This window comes from Crocodylus siamensis, chromosome 9 (assembly GCF_052110815.1).
Source record: "Crocodylus siamensis isolate JL-2025a chromosome 9, ASM5211081v1, whole genome shotgun sequence".
Classification (NCBI taxonomy): Eukaryota; Metazoa; Chordata; order Crocodylia; family Crocodylidae; genus Crocodylus; species Crocodylus siamensis.
Window position 1 is genome coordinate 34,549,492 of NC_143403.1, and position 19,335 is coordinate 34,568,826.

The 19,335-nt window shown below is 42.6% G+C and overlaps 3 protein-coding genes across 13 annotated transcripts in view; 2 read left to right on the plus strand and 1 right to left on the minus strand.

The window, feature by feature from the left end:
* SLC7A6 (solute carrier family 7 member 6) overlaps window positions 1-3,500 on the plus strand; it is a 50,831-nt gene extending 47,331 nt beyond the window's left edge. For both annotated transcript variants that reach the window (XM_090062787.1, XM_090062788.1), the window contains 3 exons: window positions 41-190; window positions 991-1,174; window positions 2,299-3,500. In XM_090062787.1, the coding sequence (XP_089918913.1) occupies window positions 41-190; window positions 991-1,174; window positions 2,299-2,393 (429 nt within the window). In that variant the 3' untranslated portion in view covers window positions 2,394-3,500. The remainder of the gene's footprint in view (window positions 1-40; window positions 191-990; window positions 1,175-2,298) is intronic.
* Window positions 1,223-15,096, minus strand: SLC7A6OS (solute carrier family 7 member 6 opposite strand). 3 transcript variants are annotated; one of them, XM_090062789.1, is made up of 6 exons: window positions 14,821-15,096; window positions 11,433-11,789; window positions 7,808-8,011; window positions 6,650-6,782; window positions 5,601-5,704; window positions 1,223-4,363 (listed from the first exon to the last, which is right to left on the minus strand). In XM_090062789.1, exons 1-6 carry the CDS (start codon window positions 14,971-14,973, stop codon window positions 4,322-4,324), a joined length of 993 nt encoding a protein of 330 aa, XP_089918915.1. In that variant the 5' UTR covers window positions 14,974-15,096; the 3' UTR covers window positions 1,223-4,321. The 3 variants fall into 3 exon arrangements, with proteins under 3 accessions (XP_089918915.1, XP_089918917.1, XP_089918916.1); XM_090062791.1 differs by lacking the exon at window positions 7,808-8,011; XM_090062790.1 differs by lacking the exon at window positions 1,223-4,363 and having other exon boundaries at window positions 4,890-5,704.
* A 6-nt stretch (window positions 15,097-15,102) lies between these two features.
* The window catches only part of PRMT7 (protein arginine methyltransferase 7), a 44,850-nt gene continuing 40,617 nt past the window's right edge, over window positions 15,103-19,335 (plus strand). For 2 of the 8 annotated variants that reach the window (XR_016444177.1, XM_090062786.1), the window contains exons 1-2: window positions 16,318-18,079; window positions 18,861-19,039. Coding sequence is in view for 7 of the 8 variants with exons in the window: in XM_090062786.1 (XP_089918912.1) it covers window positions 17,858-18,079; window positions 18,861-19,039 (401 nt within the window). In the remaining variant the exon portion in view is untranslated. Of the gene's footprint in view, window positions 15,235-15,709; window positions 15,853-16,317; window positions 18,080-18,860; window positions 19,040-19,335 lie in introns of those variants that run through there. The other 6 variants (XM_090062784.1, XM_090062785.1, XM_090062783.1 and 3 more) reach the window with 6 other exon arrangements.

The window sequence follows — 19,335 nt, forward strand, 5'->3', positions numbered from 1 at the left end:
CTAGATGTCACTTTTTGGGACCTCTCTTCTTTTTTAACAGTGTACTATGACCATCATTTACCTCACTGTAGAAGATGTCTTCCTTCTTATTAACTACTTCAGTTTCAGTTACTGGTTTTTTGTTGGACTATCAATTGCTGGGCAATTGTATTTACGCTGGAAGGAACCAGAGCGTCCAAGGCCTCTTAAGGTAAGAATTAATATATGCAAAATTGTTGTTAAGATCTCTTCTACTTAAAGGCTGGGCCACATGCATTGTCAGAATGGTACTGTTGAACTGTAAATCTATCAGAGCTCAGCCTCTAGGTGAGAATGAAACACTTCTTTCAATTCTAGTTGGTCTAATCAAAGATATCACACAAAAATCCTTGACTCCAACATTTCCTGGCTCATTGAAGTTTCAACATTTCAACCTGATGGAACTCTTGTAATTCTGATATTCTCTTCATTACGTATCACTTCAGCCACTACCTCTCCCTCTGTCCTATGATGTAGCTCATATAACTGAAAACAGTAGCAAGCCTTGCTCCTTGGATTACAGATCAAGTGATAGTATCCTTGGCTCCCTTCCCTTCTTCCCATTGTATTGTTTCAAGTTGGGGATGGCAGATTATGCCTGGAGAACCTTTAGAGCCAGTGTTTGCCTGAATCTCTGATCCTTTTAGCATATCTCTCTAGCAAAAACTAGATAAATTTCGTGGAACTAATGGCCTTCTTCACTGCTCTGAAAGGTGACATCTCAGTTAAGCAGTCGGTTAAACTGCTCTGCTCCAGTACAAACACTTTTTCATCAGTTATTTTTACCCACAAAGGTCTTTGTTATTATACTGTGGTTGTGCCAATATCTACCTATTATTCTGACTAGCTGAGTACATTTTAGGTAACACAGGCTGGTTTTATTTGGGGAAATAAAAAGTGAAAATAACACTCTAGATGTTACTTATTTATTTGATATTATAACAAGAACTTTTTTGTATGTTTCTTTTTCAGCTGAGCTTATTTTTCCCAATAGTCTTCTGTATATGCTCAGTATTTTTAGTGGTAGTGCCTCTCTATAGTGACACCATTAATTCATTGATTGGAATTGGTATTGCTTTGTCTGGAATTCCAGTCTACTTCATAGGAGTCTATTTGCCCATATCCAGAAGACCTCCCTTTATCAACAAGATTTTAGGTAAGTGCTGGTAGATGGTTAGAATAAATTAAGACCGTTGCAATAAAATTAAATAAAATATTATTTATTAAGAGTATCTCAATTATTGGACAAAAGAAAATGGACACATTGTTTGTTTGCCATTTGATACATTTCATCAAACATTAACATTCTTATTTGGGAAATCTAGTTATGATTTTAAAATGGCTTGACTGTCATATGCTTGGTCTTGCTTTGCTTTGACTTTACAAACTCCCAGAGCTGATCAGAACTAATATTTATGCCATTCACAGCTGAAAACTAATTTCCTTAGAATTTTGCCTACTGTGTACTTTTGCTGAATTTTTGCAATTCAAAATAAATTCCCCTCTTCTATCAGTCCTACTGCTTAATGGGTACATCTACGTGTGCATTAATGCACCTTTTTAACTACATATTAAATTTAGGACCTCCAACATGAGGCACTAAATGAATGTGCATTGGGCTGTGCTAATGCACAGCAGTGCGTTTTGCATGCTTTTTTAGTGACGCTTAAAACACATCAGACTATTTTACTTACTATGCATTATCATGTCAGGGGGGTTTTTGTGACACTTTTTAACATGCAGTAAAATAGTCTATTGTGCATATAAGCACAATGTTTACTTGTATAGGGATTAGGCATGAATTTAATCTTAATTTATGAATGGGGACAGTACATCAGCAGTAGTTCTATGAGTTAACAATTAAATCATAACATCTTAAAGTTTATACAAAACTTTCCCCTCATGCCCCTTTCCTTGCTTTTTAAATGTTATCATTTTACTTTAGGCATTTGCAACAATGGGACATACAAATTTTGGTATCTGACAGGATGCTTGGCAAAAACCTTAAAACATCATTAGGACAACACAGTGTTCTTGTTGATGGCTTTTAAAGATGCTAAACCAAACATTTTAGTGTAAATTTTTAGTGGAAACTTAGTGTGCTTCATGTGTCTCTTTCTAAGAAAAGAAATGACTATTTCAAGATTTTTCAATGATCATCTTATACATAGAACAATTGTCTATGAAGTTAAGTTTTAGGTAAGCAGCTATTCTTATGGTAGTGCTCAGATACTCATCTGATTTTTATTTATTTTTATTTTTATTCAATTTCCTGTGCAGGTGCTATTACTCGAGCTACCCAGCTGCTTTGTTACTGTGTTTTGACAGAAATGGACATGAGTGAAGAAAAGAAACAGGAGACCAAGTCTTACTAGATATGAAGCAATTCCAAAAATGTAAAAAGCAAAAAAACATGCAACTAAGGAAACAGAAAAAGCTCAATGGGGGAAATGGGACAATTGAAGGATCAGAACCAGAAGCAGATATCAGTGATACCTGAAGAGGGATTTCTATGCAGACCATGATTTGCTATGGTCTTCCCCTTAACTAAACATTCAGGACAGATTTTTATCCACTTATTTCCCGCAGGAACAATATTTGACAGCTATTTATTGTAGTTTGATGAAATCTCAGAGAAGTGGGATTGAGGTGGTAAGAAGAGCAACAATAAATCTTTGGATGGTAGAGCCGAGTCATCAAATTAAACAGACTTTGGAGGACAGCAGAATAATAACTCTCAGTTGAATTCAAAACCACTTCATGTCCTAAGTGACCAAAAGCCATTCCTATCTGAAGGATGTTTCATGGCCTATGTCAAATGACTTGCTTATCTATGTTTCCTTATCTTGACAGAAAATCAGCCATGGCAAAACTCATTGGCAGTTACAATAGAGAATACAGACAAACACAGATTAAGCTGAACTTTTTCCTGGAAAATCATTTCACCAATATGGTAACTTGGGTGGAAAGATTTTAGTATTCAAAACTTAGGTCATTCAGTATCTTTTATGAACTTTACAAACCTTTTTTTCTGAAATGGTTATTTCACGTGTTAAAGAGGCACCAATTAGGCAAACTGGTTTAACATGTAAACTCAAATGTTGAAGTTTGAGTGGTTCATAAGTGTAACACACAGTGTTACCAAGCCCAGAATATAGCTTCTAATACTGTTCATGGGAAGAAATGCAATATTGTATAAGGCCTTCTTGCAGAATTGAGTATTGCCACAGCTATTACGTCAGCTTGAAAACTGAAGTGGTAGAAGTGACTGATAGGGAACAATATATCAAAAAAGTGAATCCTTAGCGTTTGAGAATTTGAAAAGAGACTCGTTGGCTTTCAGCATAAGCACTTTTATCACTCGTGGATCTGTACTCAGGGTAGCTACAATTTTAGCATGCATCATCACTACAATAAAGAGAGGAAAGAGGTACAATTTGTTAAAATTGTAGCCATCTTAAAATAAAGTACAGTAATCAAAAGGGGCAAGCACTATGGATTGTTTCTCTCATTTTCAAAACATTGGTCTAAATGTTTGTTTAAAATTGAATCAAACTGTGAATTGGAAGTCTACAGTGTGTATCACTTCTAGGTCTCAGTAACTTATTTTTCTAAGTCTGCTTCTTCTGGTATGAAGCAAGCCCCATCAAACCTGCACCCCATTGAACTGAAGATTTTCACTGGGAGGTTAAGAAATTGCTAATACTATAAACTGTTTTAACACTTGTTATAACTGTTGGGCTCCTGGGCATTGAGTTTCTAGTCAACCTTATTTTAGCTGTAAGGCAAAGTTGAAGTTGTGGTACAAATTAAATTTAGTGCTAGTTTTTGTTGTGAACTGGTAGCATTCTGCAGCATTTACCAACCACTGAATTTAATTACTGTTTTAAGTAAATTTAAGGACACTTCAATGTAGGTATTTTGTTTAAGTATCACAATTTTTTTTTAAATCTCACCTAATTATTTAATTAAAAGTGGCATTTAACTACTTAAATCTTGCTGTGGTAGTAGACTGCACTCTATTCTGTAAGTAGGAATACTTCAGTATTTTTGAAGCTTTAACTTTAACAGCATTATAAGTCTCAGCAGGCTTCTTGGATTTTCCAAGAAACTTGGGCATATTTTGTAAGTTCAGAGTTCAAAATCTGTGCTGAAACCAGTTTTTTCCACTTATTATGTTGAGGTACATTTCAGTGACAAGTAATGTGTGATCCTAATTGTCCATGGTGTAATCTAAATACAGTCATTTTCATTAGTAAAGTTGTATCTGACAGTTTGCTTCCATAGGCTCTTGAACTTCTGCTCATGGAAGGGCCCTTTCCTTCCACATCAGAACCAGATGGTGCTTATGAAAAAGGAAGCAGAAAAGCAACAAGTCAGTAGCTTAAAAACACTTGTAAAGTCTCAAGAGTCCTGTTTATTTTTATTTATATAGAGGATCACTGATTTCCCTCTTCTCGTATTAAGTAGTCAAAAATCAGGTAATGCTCCACAATGCACAATAAAGGTTAACGGATCGCTTCAGACTTTTTTTCCATGGACTAGAAAATTATGACCATCTTATCTCCTCAATTTAAAACTAAATGTCACTAACCAAATTAGAGATTATTGTATTACTTTACAAGCAAGCAAAATATATGCTGGACCAACTCTTTAATAGTAGTACCACTTGTTCCACTACTACAAGTATAACTATATGATAGCTGTACTCTTGACTTTACATTTCTGGGATGAACTGGGGCCAAAGTTCCTACTGACTATTTAGTAAGATTTAAAATGTTGCAGTGGAAGCCTCTGTCTTGAGTTAAAGACCAGCTGTGGTAGGTCAAAGTTTGTTTCTGGTTTGTTTTTAAAGACACTGTTACAATCAGTTCGACAAAACAATTCTTTATTTACATACAAAAGTGCATAAATACTTTACTCCATTCTAGTAACTAATATTAAAGGCAAAAAAGTGTCCAGACAATAATCCATAGAACATGTTTACTTATTATATCTGATCTCTCCATTTTTATGTAGAGACTACACTGCCTCTCTTGTTTGTTAAAACAAAATGCAATAGTAACTGAGGTTTACCAATCAAAATTTTACCTGAAGCCATGGTTTTCTCTCTGCTCCTTTCAGTCTCTCATAATACTCAAACTAGAACATAACTTCCTCATTCAAGAAGTGAATGTCTTATTTGATGAAATCAGTGCTGTGTTGTACACATACTTGCTTTCTAAAAGAAGCAGCCAATAATTTTTAGCAAGTAATTTGCCTTTGTCAACAGTTTACCTTAATACTGTTGCTCACTATCTGGTATATTACCATGTCTCGAGATCAGACAGATAGATTATAGTTTAATTTAACGTTTCCCCACCTCACAAGTAGCACTTATGGAACATTAGGAAACTACTTGTTTTGCAAGAGAGAAATGCTTTCCCATTCTTTAACTTTAATCTCATTTCTATAAATAGCCTTGAAAAGCAGCACTTATTTTTGTTCCCCATAAATCTTACCAAGGAGAACAAGAGTATAATGCTATGTATACAGTAGGTTAGTATTCTGAATATAATTTAATCAGAATCCAAGTCTCGGACCTCATCACATGCAAACTCTTGTAGAATATCACTGTGGTATGCATCCCAGGCTCTCCTCTTGTAACCCCCACCATCTTCATCACTGAAACTCCCATCCTCAGACCCTAGAGAGAAGAAAATTTTTAGAACTACAAGTCTGAAATTATAGATCAACTACTCAAAATAAACTAGTACTAAGTTCCTTATTTTGTGTTAAAGTAAAAGCTATGGAAAAGTATTGCTCTTAAAAAACAGTTTTCAGTTGCAATATAATTTCCTGGAGTAGTAATATTGTTTTCCTCAAAGTCTGTGATTAGACTCAGGAACTTAATATGGTCAGAGCAGAATAGGAATTCCATCTCTAAGCAAGGCAAGCTTCCAATAAAATTCTCTGTAGGTGCAGTAGTTTGATATTTTCTAGCCAAAGTAGTTTAGTCAGAATAACAGAGTTAATTCATTCATAGTTGGTAGGGTCAGAAGGGACATTCAAGACATAGGAAATCAGAGACCACTAGAAAAAGCTGCTGCAAGGATGATAGAGTAATGGTATAAAATCACAAGCATCCTTCCTGTTATATATAAGAAACACAAAGAAAACGTCTGCAGCAATCCTGAAGAAAGCTTCATGGTCTTAGCTGTCAGGAGCTTACATAACCCTACAAAGGCTTTCAGGAATTTTGGATTTTAAGGCTTACTGAACTCTTTAAAGTAGTTACTATGATCTCAGTTAATACTTGTTTATGAATGTAGGATGCATGAAAATAAGGAAGCTTATTCCTATTGCCTGCTGCCTGTAATGGAATATAATCATTAGGTTGTGTACTTCTAAGGCAGTTTTGAAAGAGGAATATTCTCCCTCCCCTTGAGAGAAATCATTCAATATTAATCACCTCAAATTGTCTGCCATTAGTTACAATCTTTTTTTTTTGTAGCCAGTATAAAGGACTAGCTTTAGAAAATGTAAGCCACTGTCCTTTTTGTTGAACTATCAATTGTTGTACAGATGCACTTACACTGGAAGGAACCAACTCGGAAGCATGAAAACAAAACCATAATTAGGACTATGATACCTTTTTCTCTGTCACTGTTCTCATTTTCTTCAGGAAGGAACTCATCTTCATCAGGATAATCATTACGCCAATTATTCTCATCATTCTCATCATCTTCATCATCATATATTTCTTCTGAAATATGATCTGCTACCTGTATTTGTCAAAATGGACAAAGTGTAAACAGATGTCACAAAAAGCACTAAGCAATTCCTATGTCCATGTACATAGTGGTGAATGAGGAAGAAAAAAGATGCACTAGTGATACTTAAGCCAATTACAGTACAACACTATGCAGTAGTTAAAGTTACAGCTGCACTACTTAGACTACAGCCTTTTCTGATATGGCACAGCTTACATTTTGGCATATGAAACTACAGTAACTAATAAACTATTGATAGCTTAAGTGCAATTGGGTATTTACCCATTCTGAAATTAACAGCAAAATTCCACCCACTTTCAGCTGTAATTAAGTTATTGTATATTAGATGGGGAGAAAGCATAGATTAACTATTTCATGTATAAATGATAAAAGCTGCATCTCATTTTGGTGTATGGAAGCAATGGACCAGAGGACATGCAATGAAAGAACACTTAAAATAATTTATACTTTGAACAGCTTATGCTTTGAATTAATTACAAAGCTACATCATGACAGAAAATCATCACAAAAAAACAACCAAAAGAAAAGAACATTCAAGGCTCTAAAGTACTCAAAATTTAGGGAATGCCACAATTCAGGGCTTCTCTGTAATCCTAACTTGGTATCCTTGAAATCTTTCTGCTGCTTTTTGGACAAGTACAGCCAATGAAAAAATAGTTTATTGCTTTACAACTGTCGACCATGAAGAACCATACAAGTGGAGTACAAATGACCTAAATTCTTTCCTTTCTTGTGCACCAAAATGAGTTAGCACAAAAATAATGGTTCAGATCTTGGTAAAACTAATGAAAAAAAATTAAAAGGACTGTTAGTGTCAGGTAAGATGCACTTTGTCTTGACAACCTGGAAGGAACTTACATTCAGTATGCAGAGCTGGTAGAAGGAAAGTGTTTGCTTGATAATAAAGTAACTGAGCTACAAATATAAAAGCAAGAGGCCATATTATGCATGATTAATACTCTTCCATTAGCTGCTTTCATTACAAAAAAGGTCTAGTTTGATTTCCAGACCCTTACCAGTTCGTATTCCTCTTTATAGGGCTGCACAGACAAGATATTCTCAATCCAGCCAGGGGTTGATGTTTCCATGTAGTAAATATCATAAACATAATGATCTTCCTTCTTTTCATACTCTTCCCTTTTATCACACTCAGATACAGTTAAACGTTCACGGATCATCTCTACAGCATTGCAGAGAATCGCTTCTGGATCGTCAGTCTTCTGTTACCAAAAAAATCCATCACATGTATTTTAAGTCATGCACAGACTTTCAAAGTGCCATAGAAATATAACATTTTTCCTCAATAACTTAATAAAGGCAAAGAGAACAGGCATCCTGCAAAATACTGGTCTAAAACCTTTTCCAGTGAAAAATGTAGATTGCCTGCGCTCCAAATAACCAGCTATATTACTAAAGGTCTTGGGACACTGAAGAGATGCTTTCAAGTTGAAGGTGAAGTTTCTAGCTCTAGAAGTTTTAAACCAAGCTTTTCCTCAGTTATGCTGTACATAAGAGATCCATTTAAATCCAATATTTATTTTCCTTGTATCATCAAAAAAGTGTTAGTTGTCCGTTATAAAAATTTGCCATGTAAAATATTATCCATTCCTTGAACTTCCACAAGTCTCCACATTCTTACTTGATAGAAATGCAGCCCCTCACATATGGCTCCCTGGTACTTCAGCTGCTTTATCCCAGCAAAAGTGGTAGGTGTAAAATATGGACTATAGTAAGTGCTGTTCTATCTGCTTAGTGCTTCTTAGACAAAGCAGTTTACTTCATAACTTCCATACCAAATTTTGCTCCCGGATTCTTGTGCTTCAAAATACTGAGAGAAATCTGCTATTGTAGTAGCATTATGTAGTTAAATATTTTGTAAAAAAGAACATGACTAGGTAAAGAGTAGTCTCATGCTTACATGGGAAATGATGAAATCAAGTATGAGAGACAGGAAAAGGCTGCTAGGATCAGTGAGTGTGCCCCTTATTGTTTCCCTATTTCCACGTTCACACAAGCAAAAAAAAAAAAACCTGGCAATTTCTTCCTCAGTCAGGGCCATGTGTAAGTTATTTGTTTTAGGTGACTTGCTCTTACATTATCTGTTTGGATTGGCACAAAATATACCTTTGCTTGAAGGCAAGTTTTGAGAAAATTTCATCTATTCAGTACCACTGGCTACATCCGCTTTAAAAAATTCAGAGGCAAAGGTGGGGAGCCAGGCACATGCTCTTATTCCTTCCCAATATTACAGATTTAGGAAAAAGAAAAATAGGAACAAAAGGGAGAATAAAGGAAGAGAATAAAGAAAAAGCTAGCTTGGTTTTAGTTCTTGGTCTTAATACCTAAAAAATGACAATCAACCAACCTACAAGGCAGTAACACTGCGTAGCATTTTAAAAGAATCTGTTCCAATACAGAGTATTAGACTCAAATGGGACACAAAAGAACAAACTTGATTTGTAAGGCCATACATTCCCAGACCATGAGAATAATGTCTGGGTTAAAGATAACCTGCAGCATCACTTCCTTATAAAGATATAATTAGTCTATACAGTTTTTCCTGTCTCCTCCCTCCATTTTAGACCATCCTTTGTTTCTAGCAATATTATTTTGGTCTCTGCAGAAACTGATTATCTGCTCATAAAGGAAAGGCTATTAAGGATATAGACAGGCAAGATTTTTTGAGTAGATGTGCTATCTTTTACTAAACCAAATGAGTAGTTGGAAAAAAGTTCTCAGCAAGCTTTTGGGCGCAATCACCTCCCTTCAGGCATAAGGAGTCTCTGCTGTTCCGAGACTCCAAGGAATAAGAGAAACTAAAAGTGTGGCAGGATGTCAGTGAGAATGTAAATAGGTAGAAATTAGAAAGACAAAAGGTGTAAAGCAGGGAAGGCAAGGGGAGAAAACGGGGAAAAAGGCCAAAGGGAGATACTCCAGTAGTAGTAATACAAGGTAAAAAAGAGGCTGCCTGTGAAAAAGGAAATAGCTGAAAATTAGGAAGACAAAGGGAAGAAAAGTAGGGGAAAAGAGGAGAGAAAAGAAGAATGCAAGAGGTCAGGTCTGACAGGTACCTGGTGAATCGGAGGTCAGGCAGGTTGTAATGTGTCAATATAGACACTGGATTTATGCGTCCGTGATTTTTTGCATCCAGTAGATGTATGAAGTGAAGTTCATAGGCTCATCTATAAAAGGTACTTTGTAAGTTCCCTTTGAGGATTAGAACTGGGAGATTGGAGAGGGAGTGATTGTCCTGTGAGAAGTGTGTACCCACAACTGCGCACCAGAATGAACACACAATAAAAATCTATCAAAGACAAGAATACCCAATTATGTGTGGGAGCACACTTGTCACAGGACAATCACCCCCTCTCTCATCTCTGCCAAAAAGGACTTTGGGGTTACAGTGGACAATAAGATGGATGAGTCAGCAGTGTGTCCTTGTTGCCAAGAAGGCTAACAGCATACTGGGCCGCATTAGTAGGAGCACCGCCAGCAGATAGAGAGAAATAATTATTTTGCTCTAATCTGCACTGGTGAGGCCACATCTGGAATACTGTGTCCAGTTTTGGGCCCTCCACTATAGAAAGGATGTGGATAAGTTGGTGACAGTCCAGTAGGGAGCAATGAAAATAGGGGGCTGTGCCACATGACTTCTGAGGAAAGGGTGAGAGAACTAGGTTTATTTAGTCTGCAGAAAGACTGAAAGGGAATTTGATACTAGCCTTTAACTACCTGAACCGGGGTTCTAAAGGGGATGGAGCTACACTATTATCAGTGGTGGCAGATGACAGAACAAGGAGCAACTGTCTCAGGTTGCAGCAAGGGAGGTTTAAGTTGGGTATTAGGAAAAACTCTCTCACTAGGAGGGTAGAGAAGAACTAGAACAAGTTACCTAGAGAAGTGCTGGACTCTCCATCCTTTAAAGTTTTTAAGACCTGGCTTGACAAAGCCCTGGCTGGGATGATCTAGCTGTGAATGTTCCTGCTTTGACCAGGGGGTTGAACTAGATGACCTCCTGAAGTCCCTTCCAACCCTAATTTTCTACGATTCTATGAAACCCAAGTACCTTCTCTTTCTCACTAAAAGGACTACTTCCAGGAAGGTTTCATATGAAACTAGAGGTGCTTGTAGATGTAAAAAACCCCCCAAACATACAGCACTTTACTTTAAACCTGGCATGTTCCCATGCTGAGCCCTGCACATGCCCAAAAGAGGCAGTATATCATTTCAACCTGGCTGTGCAATGTCTAATAATCGGGTGCTTCAGTGGGGCTTTTTTGGCACTTTTATCTAATAGCTGATTGACTCAGCTTTAGATAAAAGTGCTAAAAAGCTCCACTGAAGCATCTGATCTTTAGTTAGGTAAAGCATGGGGGTTTGTTTTTTTTTAACATCTACAAGCAGCTTAGAATGTTATCTAGTTAGTTAAGCTGGTATAAAGACCCTTTAATATTTTTTTTTAACCTTTATGTTTAGTCTTCCAGCAAACAAATGCATTTTTAAAGGCCTTATATAAGTAACAAATTGGATTTAATGCCAGTGGCAAATACGGGCTCTTTCAAATTTGCCCACATATGCAATTTTACTGCACAGAATAGTTTTAGTTTAGTTTTTCAATGCTAAACAAGTCTCAATACCAACCTGTGTGTGTGCTGCAACAATACTGGGGTCTTCTTCCTCTCGTACTATATCAAACAACTGGAACCCCCCACAATCAGTAGTATTGCTCTCTTTTTGTGAAGCATCCTTTGTTGCTTCAGAGTCTGATCTCTCACCCTTAGTTAACTCTTCATCATTTGTGTCAAGTGCAATAGTTTCTTTCTCAAAGTCTGGCCGGTGACTTGTTAAGAGACGGTATCGGTTTTCCTTCCTATTCACCTGCTTGGAAGAACGCATGTCCTGAAAGATTCTTTGAGCACTTCTGAGAGAGGGCCGCAGAACATGAGCTGTTTTGTCTCGTGTAATAGCTTCTTGTACACACTTCTGAACTGGTTCATCCTGGGTAGAGGGGAAGATTCAAATCATACTATCAGAACTCAAATTGTCTCTGAAAACATGCTGCATCTACTAGGGGTGCAATGATAAAGGATTTTTGGCCGATCCTGGTGGCCAATTATTGACCAGCCATATTGGCCAATATACAGTCCGGCACCTTGGAGAGTAGCATCTGCCCAGTAAGCCTGTGGGGGGAAAAGGGCTTGGGGGACACGGCAGATTGAGGCCCCCGTGGTGAGGGAGTGGGATAGGGGTAGGTGCTGAGCAGGGCGTGGAATGAAGCCGCAGGTGGCTTATCAGCGGGGGAGTGGCTGTGTGCACCCCTGGGGGAGGTAGGGGGGGCATAACCATGGATTTGTGTGCAGGGTGAGGGTGGGCTGCCTGCTGCAGGCTTGGGGGCTGCATCAGCCCCTTCCTACCAGGGGGGCTGGGCTGGGACTGCACTTGGGGTAGGCAGAGGCAGTGACGATGGGGTGGGGGCTACAGCATGGGCTTCAGTACTCCCAAATTCACTGTAGCACCTGCCCATCACCCACTCCACCCCTGCCCTAAGCCCAGCCCACTCTCACCTTGCACACAAATTCGGGGGGCCATGTACCCCCCATGCCTCCTCCAGGAGTGTGTGCACCAATGGGGACCCACCCCCTACCCCACTCCCTCCCTCACTGCGAGGGCCTCAAACTATTCTCCCCCACCCCCAGCAAATTATTTTCCTGGAGGGCAGCTTAAGGGCTTCAAGGGTAGCGACCAGAAGGTTGGGCTATCTTGGAACTAGAAGTCCCACCCCTAATCCCTGGACTTTGCCCCTAGAAGTCCCTCCCCTTGCTGCTGAAAGTATTCCTTTGGAGGGGGCATGGGGATTGCCATCCTGGAAGCGGAAAAAAACCCAAATCATATACTAAAGGTCAAAAAGCTTCTATAACATTTTATTTGAAAAGAATATTTGTCCTCATTTACATGCATTTGCATAGTATAGAGATAATTGCATAATAGCTCAAAAATAAAATCTTACTCTTGTATACAGGTTTCCTTCACTTTATGCGGGTTCTGAATGTGCAAATTCACTTTTATGCAATGACCCTTTTTATACCAAAAATTTATTATATGCAAGGTATCTCTTATGCAAAAAGCCCACTGTGGTGCACTGTAGGAGAGAGGAGAGACACACACCAAATATATTCTCCTGTGTGGATCTGTGCTCCTTGCTCGTTGTCTGCAACGTGTTTCTGTAGTTGCCGTCCCCATCATTTATAGCGCCCTGTGCTTGTGTGTACTTTCTGCTGTTGGTGAGTATCAAAATAGTCTTGTAAAAGTGGTAAAAATGGGTCTGGAGATCAATACAGTCGAGGTCTTGGAATGTATCCCCATTTGTTATATTGTAAAGTGGGTTCCCTTAACGCAAATTCGAGTTACGTGCCATTTTCCAGGAACACATGTACAGCATAAAATGAAGGAAACTTGTATTGTATGGGGTGGGGGGTAGAGAGGGGTAGGGTATGTTGGGGGTATTGGTGTGTGTATATATGCAGGAGTGTGGGGGGTGTGGTTTGTTGATGGGAGTGTGGGAGGAGGTGCAGGGACCTCCCCCACACACGGCCCCCTACTCATGGTACAGTCCCCACTGGTGGTGGCAGCAGCAGCAGGCCCTCAGGGTGCCTATGGCCCGTGTAGGCACTGCCACCCAGTAATGCATGGCTCCAGCCAGTTCCAGGAGTCGCACATGGTGGCAAGCAGTGGAGCCAGGCCAGCCCCCATCTATTGGCTGGGGCTCCCTGCAGCTCAGTATGCAGCTCCTGGAACTTGTGCTGGGGGGGGGAGCTGCACGCAATGGAGCTGGATGCCTTCCCTGCTCCCTGCCACCAGGTAAGTGGCGTGGCGCTCTGCTCCCTGGCTGAGTCCTGGAAGCTGCACGCAGTGGCAGGAATAAGGGAAGGCAGCTGGCTCCATCACACAGGGCTGCCCCTCAGTGGTGTGCGAGTCCCAGGAGCTGCATGCGAGTTGTGGAGAGCATGCCGCGATACAGGCAGGCCGGCTTGGCTCTGCTCCTTGCCACCATCTGCAGATCTTGGAACTGGCTAGAGCCGTGTGCTGCTGGGCAGCTGTGCCTGTGTGAGCCATAAGCACCAAGGGCCATGAGCACCCCAAGGGCCTGCTGTGTGCTGCTCCTGGCAATGGGGGTTGTGCACCATGGTGGGGAGAAAAGGACACATGGGGCAGTCCCCCACACACCCCCTCTTCCCCTCAAACCCCACATACCCACACCCTACCCACCTGAGCTCTGTGCTCCCACAAGCCCCAACCCCAGCCCCATGCTCCCACCCTGCTGCAGCTTCCCCCTGCCCGCCACCATTTCCCTACCTGCTGCCTGGAGCGAGCACTGCAGGACAGGCATAAGGAGGAGCTGCTGGCGGCAGGAGAAGCCAAGCAGGTCCCCCAGCAGCAAGCTGTGTGTGTCCAGGGCTCTCCTGTGCATGAGGGTGGGCAGGAGGTGCACAGTTTGGGGTGGGGGTGTAAATTAATTGGTGGGCAACCACATGCTGGATGCAATTGCCTGGTGGGCCAAATGCAGCCCACAGGCTGTATGTAATTTGCCTGCCCCTGTTGTTCATGCTGCTTTACGGTTGTCTTAGGTGGAGCATCAAGACTGATCAATGAGCCGTGGTACCTCAAATCAAAGAATCGCTAATGATGCGAAGGAGCAAGACTGAAATAGAAATGTGCTTTGCACTCAAAATGGTGAAGTCTGTCAGCTGTTCATTTCCAAGGAAATTTGTTTCATAGTCTTGAACTAGACCCCAAGCAAGACCTGATCCCTCCCTTGGGCAAATTTGACCCTTTTCATAAAAAGATTCATTGTGCAGAGGTAAAGCTGCAGACAGGAATATTCACCCTGCAAATTGTTTCTGGTCCTTCCGTGCCGAGACACAGCCTACAAGGGAAAAACTGAGGTCTTGCCTCTGCTCTCCGCGCGCCTCTTTACAAGGACTGCGGTACTGGGGGAGGGGAGGGGAGGGGAGGGCAGGGCGCCCGGTACCTGCGAGGCGACTGTGGCCACGAGCGTGAAGAGGTTCCTCTCGATGTCGCCGCCCTGCTCGGTGCGCAGCCGCTTAGACGACAACACCAGCACCTCGGCCGGCTCCGGCCCGCCACGCTTCCGCTTGACGCGCAGCACTGCGGCGCGCTCCATAGTAGGAGGCCGCGCCGCACAGCTCGCCGGGAAACCAAACCGGCCCCGCGCCCCCGCCCCCTGCTTTGCTTGGCCCTGCCCCCGAGGCCCGGAGCTTCAGGGCCGGGTGCGTGACGTCACGCTGCGCACGGCTTCGTCCTCTCTTGCCGAGAGCCGGCTCGGGTTCAGGGTGAGGCTCGCGGCGCGGGGCGCTTCCGCCTCGACGGGCTTTGTGTTCTGGGAAGATGGCAGTGTGCTGCTGCTGAACGGCTGGAGGGACAGGTGAGGGCCGCGCGGGAGCAGCTGGTGCGGCTCTGACGCGGGCTCCGGCCGGTTAGCGTCGCTGTTCGTTTCTTCGTCACCCTCACCCTTCGGGGAGGCCGGACATAGATGTTTTTTCTAGACCGGGGTGTTCAGCCTCTTACCCGCTGGGCCTCCGCGCTTTTGGGAGTTTGGCCGTAGGAGAGCGGTGGTCATTAATAGAGCCGTTCTCCTCCTGCCCGGTTCCCAAGCCTCGCAGAGCTGGTCAGAGCTAGGCCTAGTCCTGTTCCCCTGTAGGGCAGGGCTCTGCCCCCTGCCCTCGCTGCTTGTTGGAGCTGGGCCAAGCCCCCTTAGAGCATGCTGATAACTGAGTACCTGAAACTTTCATGAGAATCTCTAAAGATGTGGAAAGTGTGTTTTTCTCTTCTCCCTCAACATTTCAAAAAATTCTTTTTCTGTACGCACTCTGCTGTGGCATGTGCTTGCGTGGATGCAGATCTTCAGGCAACCGTTGATATCTACATGGACACATGAGAAAATGGGACTGATATTTAACATTCAGAAGGTTAAGGTCTTCCACCAACAGACTCCTAATGAACAGCCCCCAGCTCCGGTAATCCAGGTCCACAGTGAGTAGAGGTACACCAGTATGTTGATTGCATATTGGATTGGCACCAACAAAAAGGAAATTTACATTTATCAGCCTTTTTTGGTTGGTGTAGCCAAGAATAGTCACTGATAAATATAATTAGTTGGGTCTTCTGGCCAGAGCCCTCACATGCTGTGTGCATGTGCACAGCTGCCCACATGCATGTGGCCAGGAATGCAGCAGGGGAAGCTTGGAGAGCAGCATCCTGCAGGTAAGTCTGGAGGGGAAGGGGTGCCCTGTAGGTAAGTCTGTGGAGGGGAAGAGGCATGTGGGGGGGAGGCAGATCGAGGTGCCTACTCTGAGGGAGGGAGTGGCGTAGGTACTGGGTCTAGGGACACTGCCCAGCCAGGGCAGTGAATGGGACCTGGGGCAGGGAGTGGGATGGAGCTGGGGGGGGGGGATTCCCCATGGCTGTATAGCTGCTTGGGGGGGCATGTACACATGGGGCAGATGCAGGCTGCTAGCTGTAGGCTGGGGGCTCTCTGCTGTGCTGCCTTTTCCCTGGGTCCCCCACACCACCTGGCAGCAGTGGGGGCAGCAAGTTGTACTTCCCAGTGCTGGGCAGGTAGGGGACACACGGCCAGCACAGGGCTGCTGGGGCAAAGACAGCTGGGTGGAGAGCCCTGAGCCCACAGCAGGCAGCCTGCATCTGTCCTCATCCCACTTGACTGCTCCAATTAAGAGCATCCCTGCACTTAAAAATGGCAGTGGCAGTGCTTGAACTAAAGCTCATTTAACAAGCTTTAGCTCGAGCACCTCTACTGCCATTTGTAAGCACTGGGACCCTGCTTCCCTGAATAAACTGCCTGTGGCTCCATCCTACTTCCCACCCTGGGTCCCATTCACTACCCTGGCTGGGCAGTGCCCCCAATCCCTGCTCCACTCTCTCTGCCACCGTGAGGGCCTTGATCTGCACTCCCCCATGCCCCTTCCCTGCCCCATGCCTCTCCCCTTCCCCTTCCCCTTCCCCTTCACAGACTTACTTACAGGGAGTTGCCCTCCTTGCTACCTGGCTGCATCCCTGAAAATCAGTTATCAGATTGATAATTTAGCCGATATGGTTGGTTAATAATTGGCTGTCACCCAAAAAATACTTTATCAGTGCACCCCTAACAGTGACTCTGGAGAACATACCTTGGAAGCCATCTCTCACAGAAGGCTGACATTGAAGAAATCCAGCCTACAAGGGGAAAACAGGTCTTGCAGGGCACGGACCTCCTCGCAGGATACCAAGCTGCCTCTGCTCTCCGCGCGCCTCTTTACAAGGACTGCGGTACTGGGGGAGGGGAGTATGCAAATGAATATATGCAAATATGCAAATGAAGTCTTTAGACACCTGAAGAAATGGGTGTTCGAAGATCATGACATAGGATTTGAAACCAAGCTCATGGTTTATCAAGCCATTGTGATTCCCATCCTACTGTATGGAGCTGAGACATGGGCAATGTACAACAGACATTTAAAGTTGTTGGAGAAGTACCATCAACAATGCCTGCAGTAGATCCTCTGAATCCAAACACCATGTGTACTGAGGCAGTGATCATCTGGCATCAGCTTTGTTGGGCCGGCCATGTTGTCCAGGTGTCCAACTCCAGGCTCTCAAAGCAAGTTTTATTCTCCTTTGCTCAGCCAAGGTATATGCTGAAGAGGAGATCAGAGAAAGTGCTCAGGGCCAACTTAAAAAAATGCAGCATGGATGTCAACTCAGTGAAAGATTATCACCCAGGACCACCCCAAATGGAAGAAGAATCTGCTGCAGTGCATAACAGCAGCAGGAAATGGAAAAGTGGGAGCAGCAAAAACAGTGTCGTGGACCAAATAAAGAATCCAGCACCACACCCCCACATGGAAACCCATGTACAAGCTACAGTAGAGCCTACCTGTCCCAAATAGGACTCGCAGATAAACAATCATGGGCGACTGTCATCCTCAACCATGAGGGGTTTCTAAAAAAGACTCTCTGGTATGCAGCATGCTGTGTAGTGCTATCTAAAGATGAAATTAAGGGCTGGGTCAAGCTTCTTTCACTTGAGCTGCCACATTGGCCAACCTGTCGCCAGCCCCTTCTGCATAGCTAGGTGGTGTTTGCCGTACCTGCTCCAGGCACCAGATCAAGACCACCAGCTGGATCTGGCCTGGGGTGGCACTCAGCACTGTCCATCTGACCGGCAGGGGAAAAATTTTGAGCACCACTGTTCTGGACTAATTGAATCAGAGGTGAGATTTCAGGAGCCACATAGTTATAGTTTCATAGTTTGTAGGGTCGGAAGGGACCTGAGCAGATCATCAAGTCCGACCCCCCTGCCATGGCAGGAAAGAGTGCTGGGTCAAACAACCCCAGCAAGGTGTTTGTCTAGCCTTGTCTTAAAGACCTTCAAGGTAGGAGCCAGCACCACTTCGCTAATCTAAATTTACCCTCTGCCAGCTTGTGACTATTATTTCTAGTCACTCCTGAGGGAACAGGGACTCCCCCAGTGCCTGCTGGTCCCCCCTGACTAGTTTGTAGATGGCCACTAGCTCCCCCCTCAGCCTTCTCTTGTGGAGGCTGAACAGGTTCCGGTCCCTGAGCCTCGTAGGGCCAACATCTTGGCAGTGTTTTAGCCATCAAGGCATATTTTCATACTTTCATACAAATAGGGGAAGACCTCTTCCTGGTATTAAGGATTATGTGATTTGGATAAACACAGATTCAGACACACACGGTGTGAAATGGAGGCTGTGTAAGAGATCAGATTACTTTTTTTTTGCCTCTCTATTTTTAGTGATTGTGCCCATGTTTTTCTGTTCCTGTTTATCCGCAATTATATGTTGTATAATAATATATCTGCAGTGGGAACACATAGAATGTTTGATTGATTTGGAGAAAACTCCCATGTTAAAGGTTGGCTTGAGAGAAGATAAAAGTGCATGTTTGTTTACTGAAGAGATGCTTAGGAACAAGGCAGAAAACTACAGAGGTTTGTCATACTATAACTTCAGTTTTCTGTTTTGTTAACAGGTTTTTGACCATCAGGTAAAAATCATACTCAAAGGCAAATCAACAACCCTGTACACAATACATAGATATAAGTTGGGATCCATTATGAAGATCTTCTGTGGAAGGGCCAATCCAACCACAGGTACAATGGAGTGGTTAGAGGAAGATGAGGATTATGACTATCATCAGGAAATTGCAAGGTATGACGGGAAGAAATACTGGAACTATAATAATATAATTAATAAAATGAGCAAATGAAGCAGTGCATAATTTCAAAAGCCAGTGTGGTAGGCTGCATTTCTATAGGCTAGTAGTCCCTTTCTGAGACATTTAATCTTTTTTCATGCAGTTTTTTGGAGGTTTTCAATAGCTTACTGCATCTGACTTTTCCATTTAATAATAATAATCCTTGACAGTAACTGGTTCATAGGTTTGTTTATTCGTCTTCTATTTATTTTTCCCCAATTTGCTGAAAGAAAATATGATGCAGAAATTA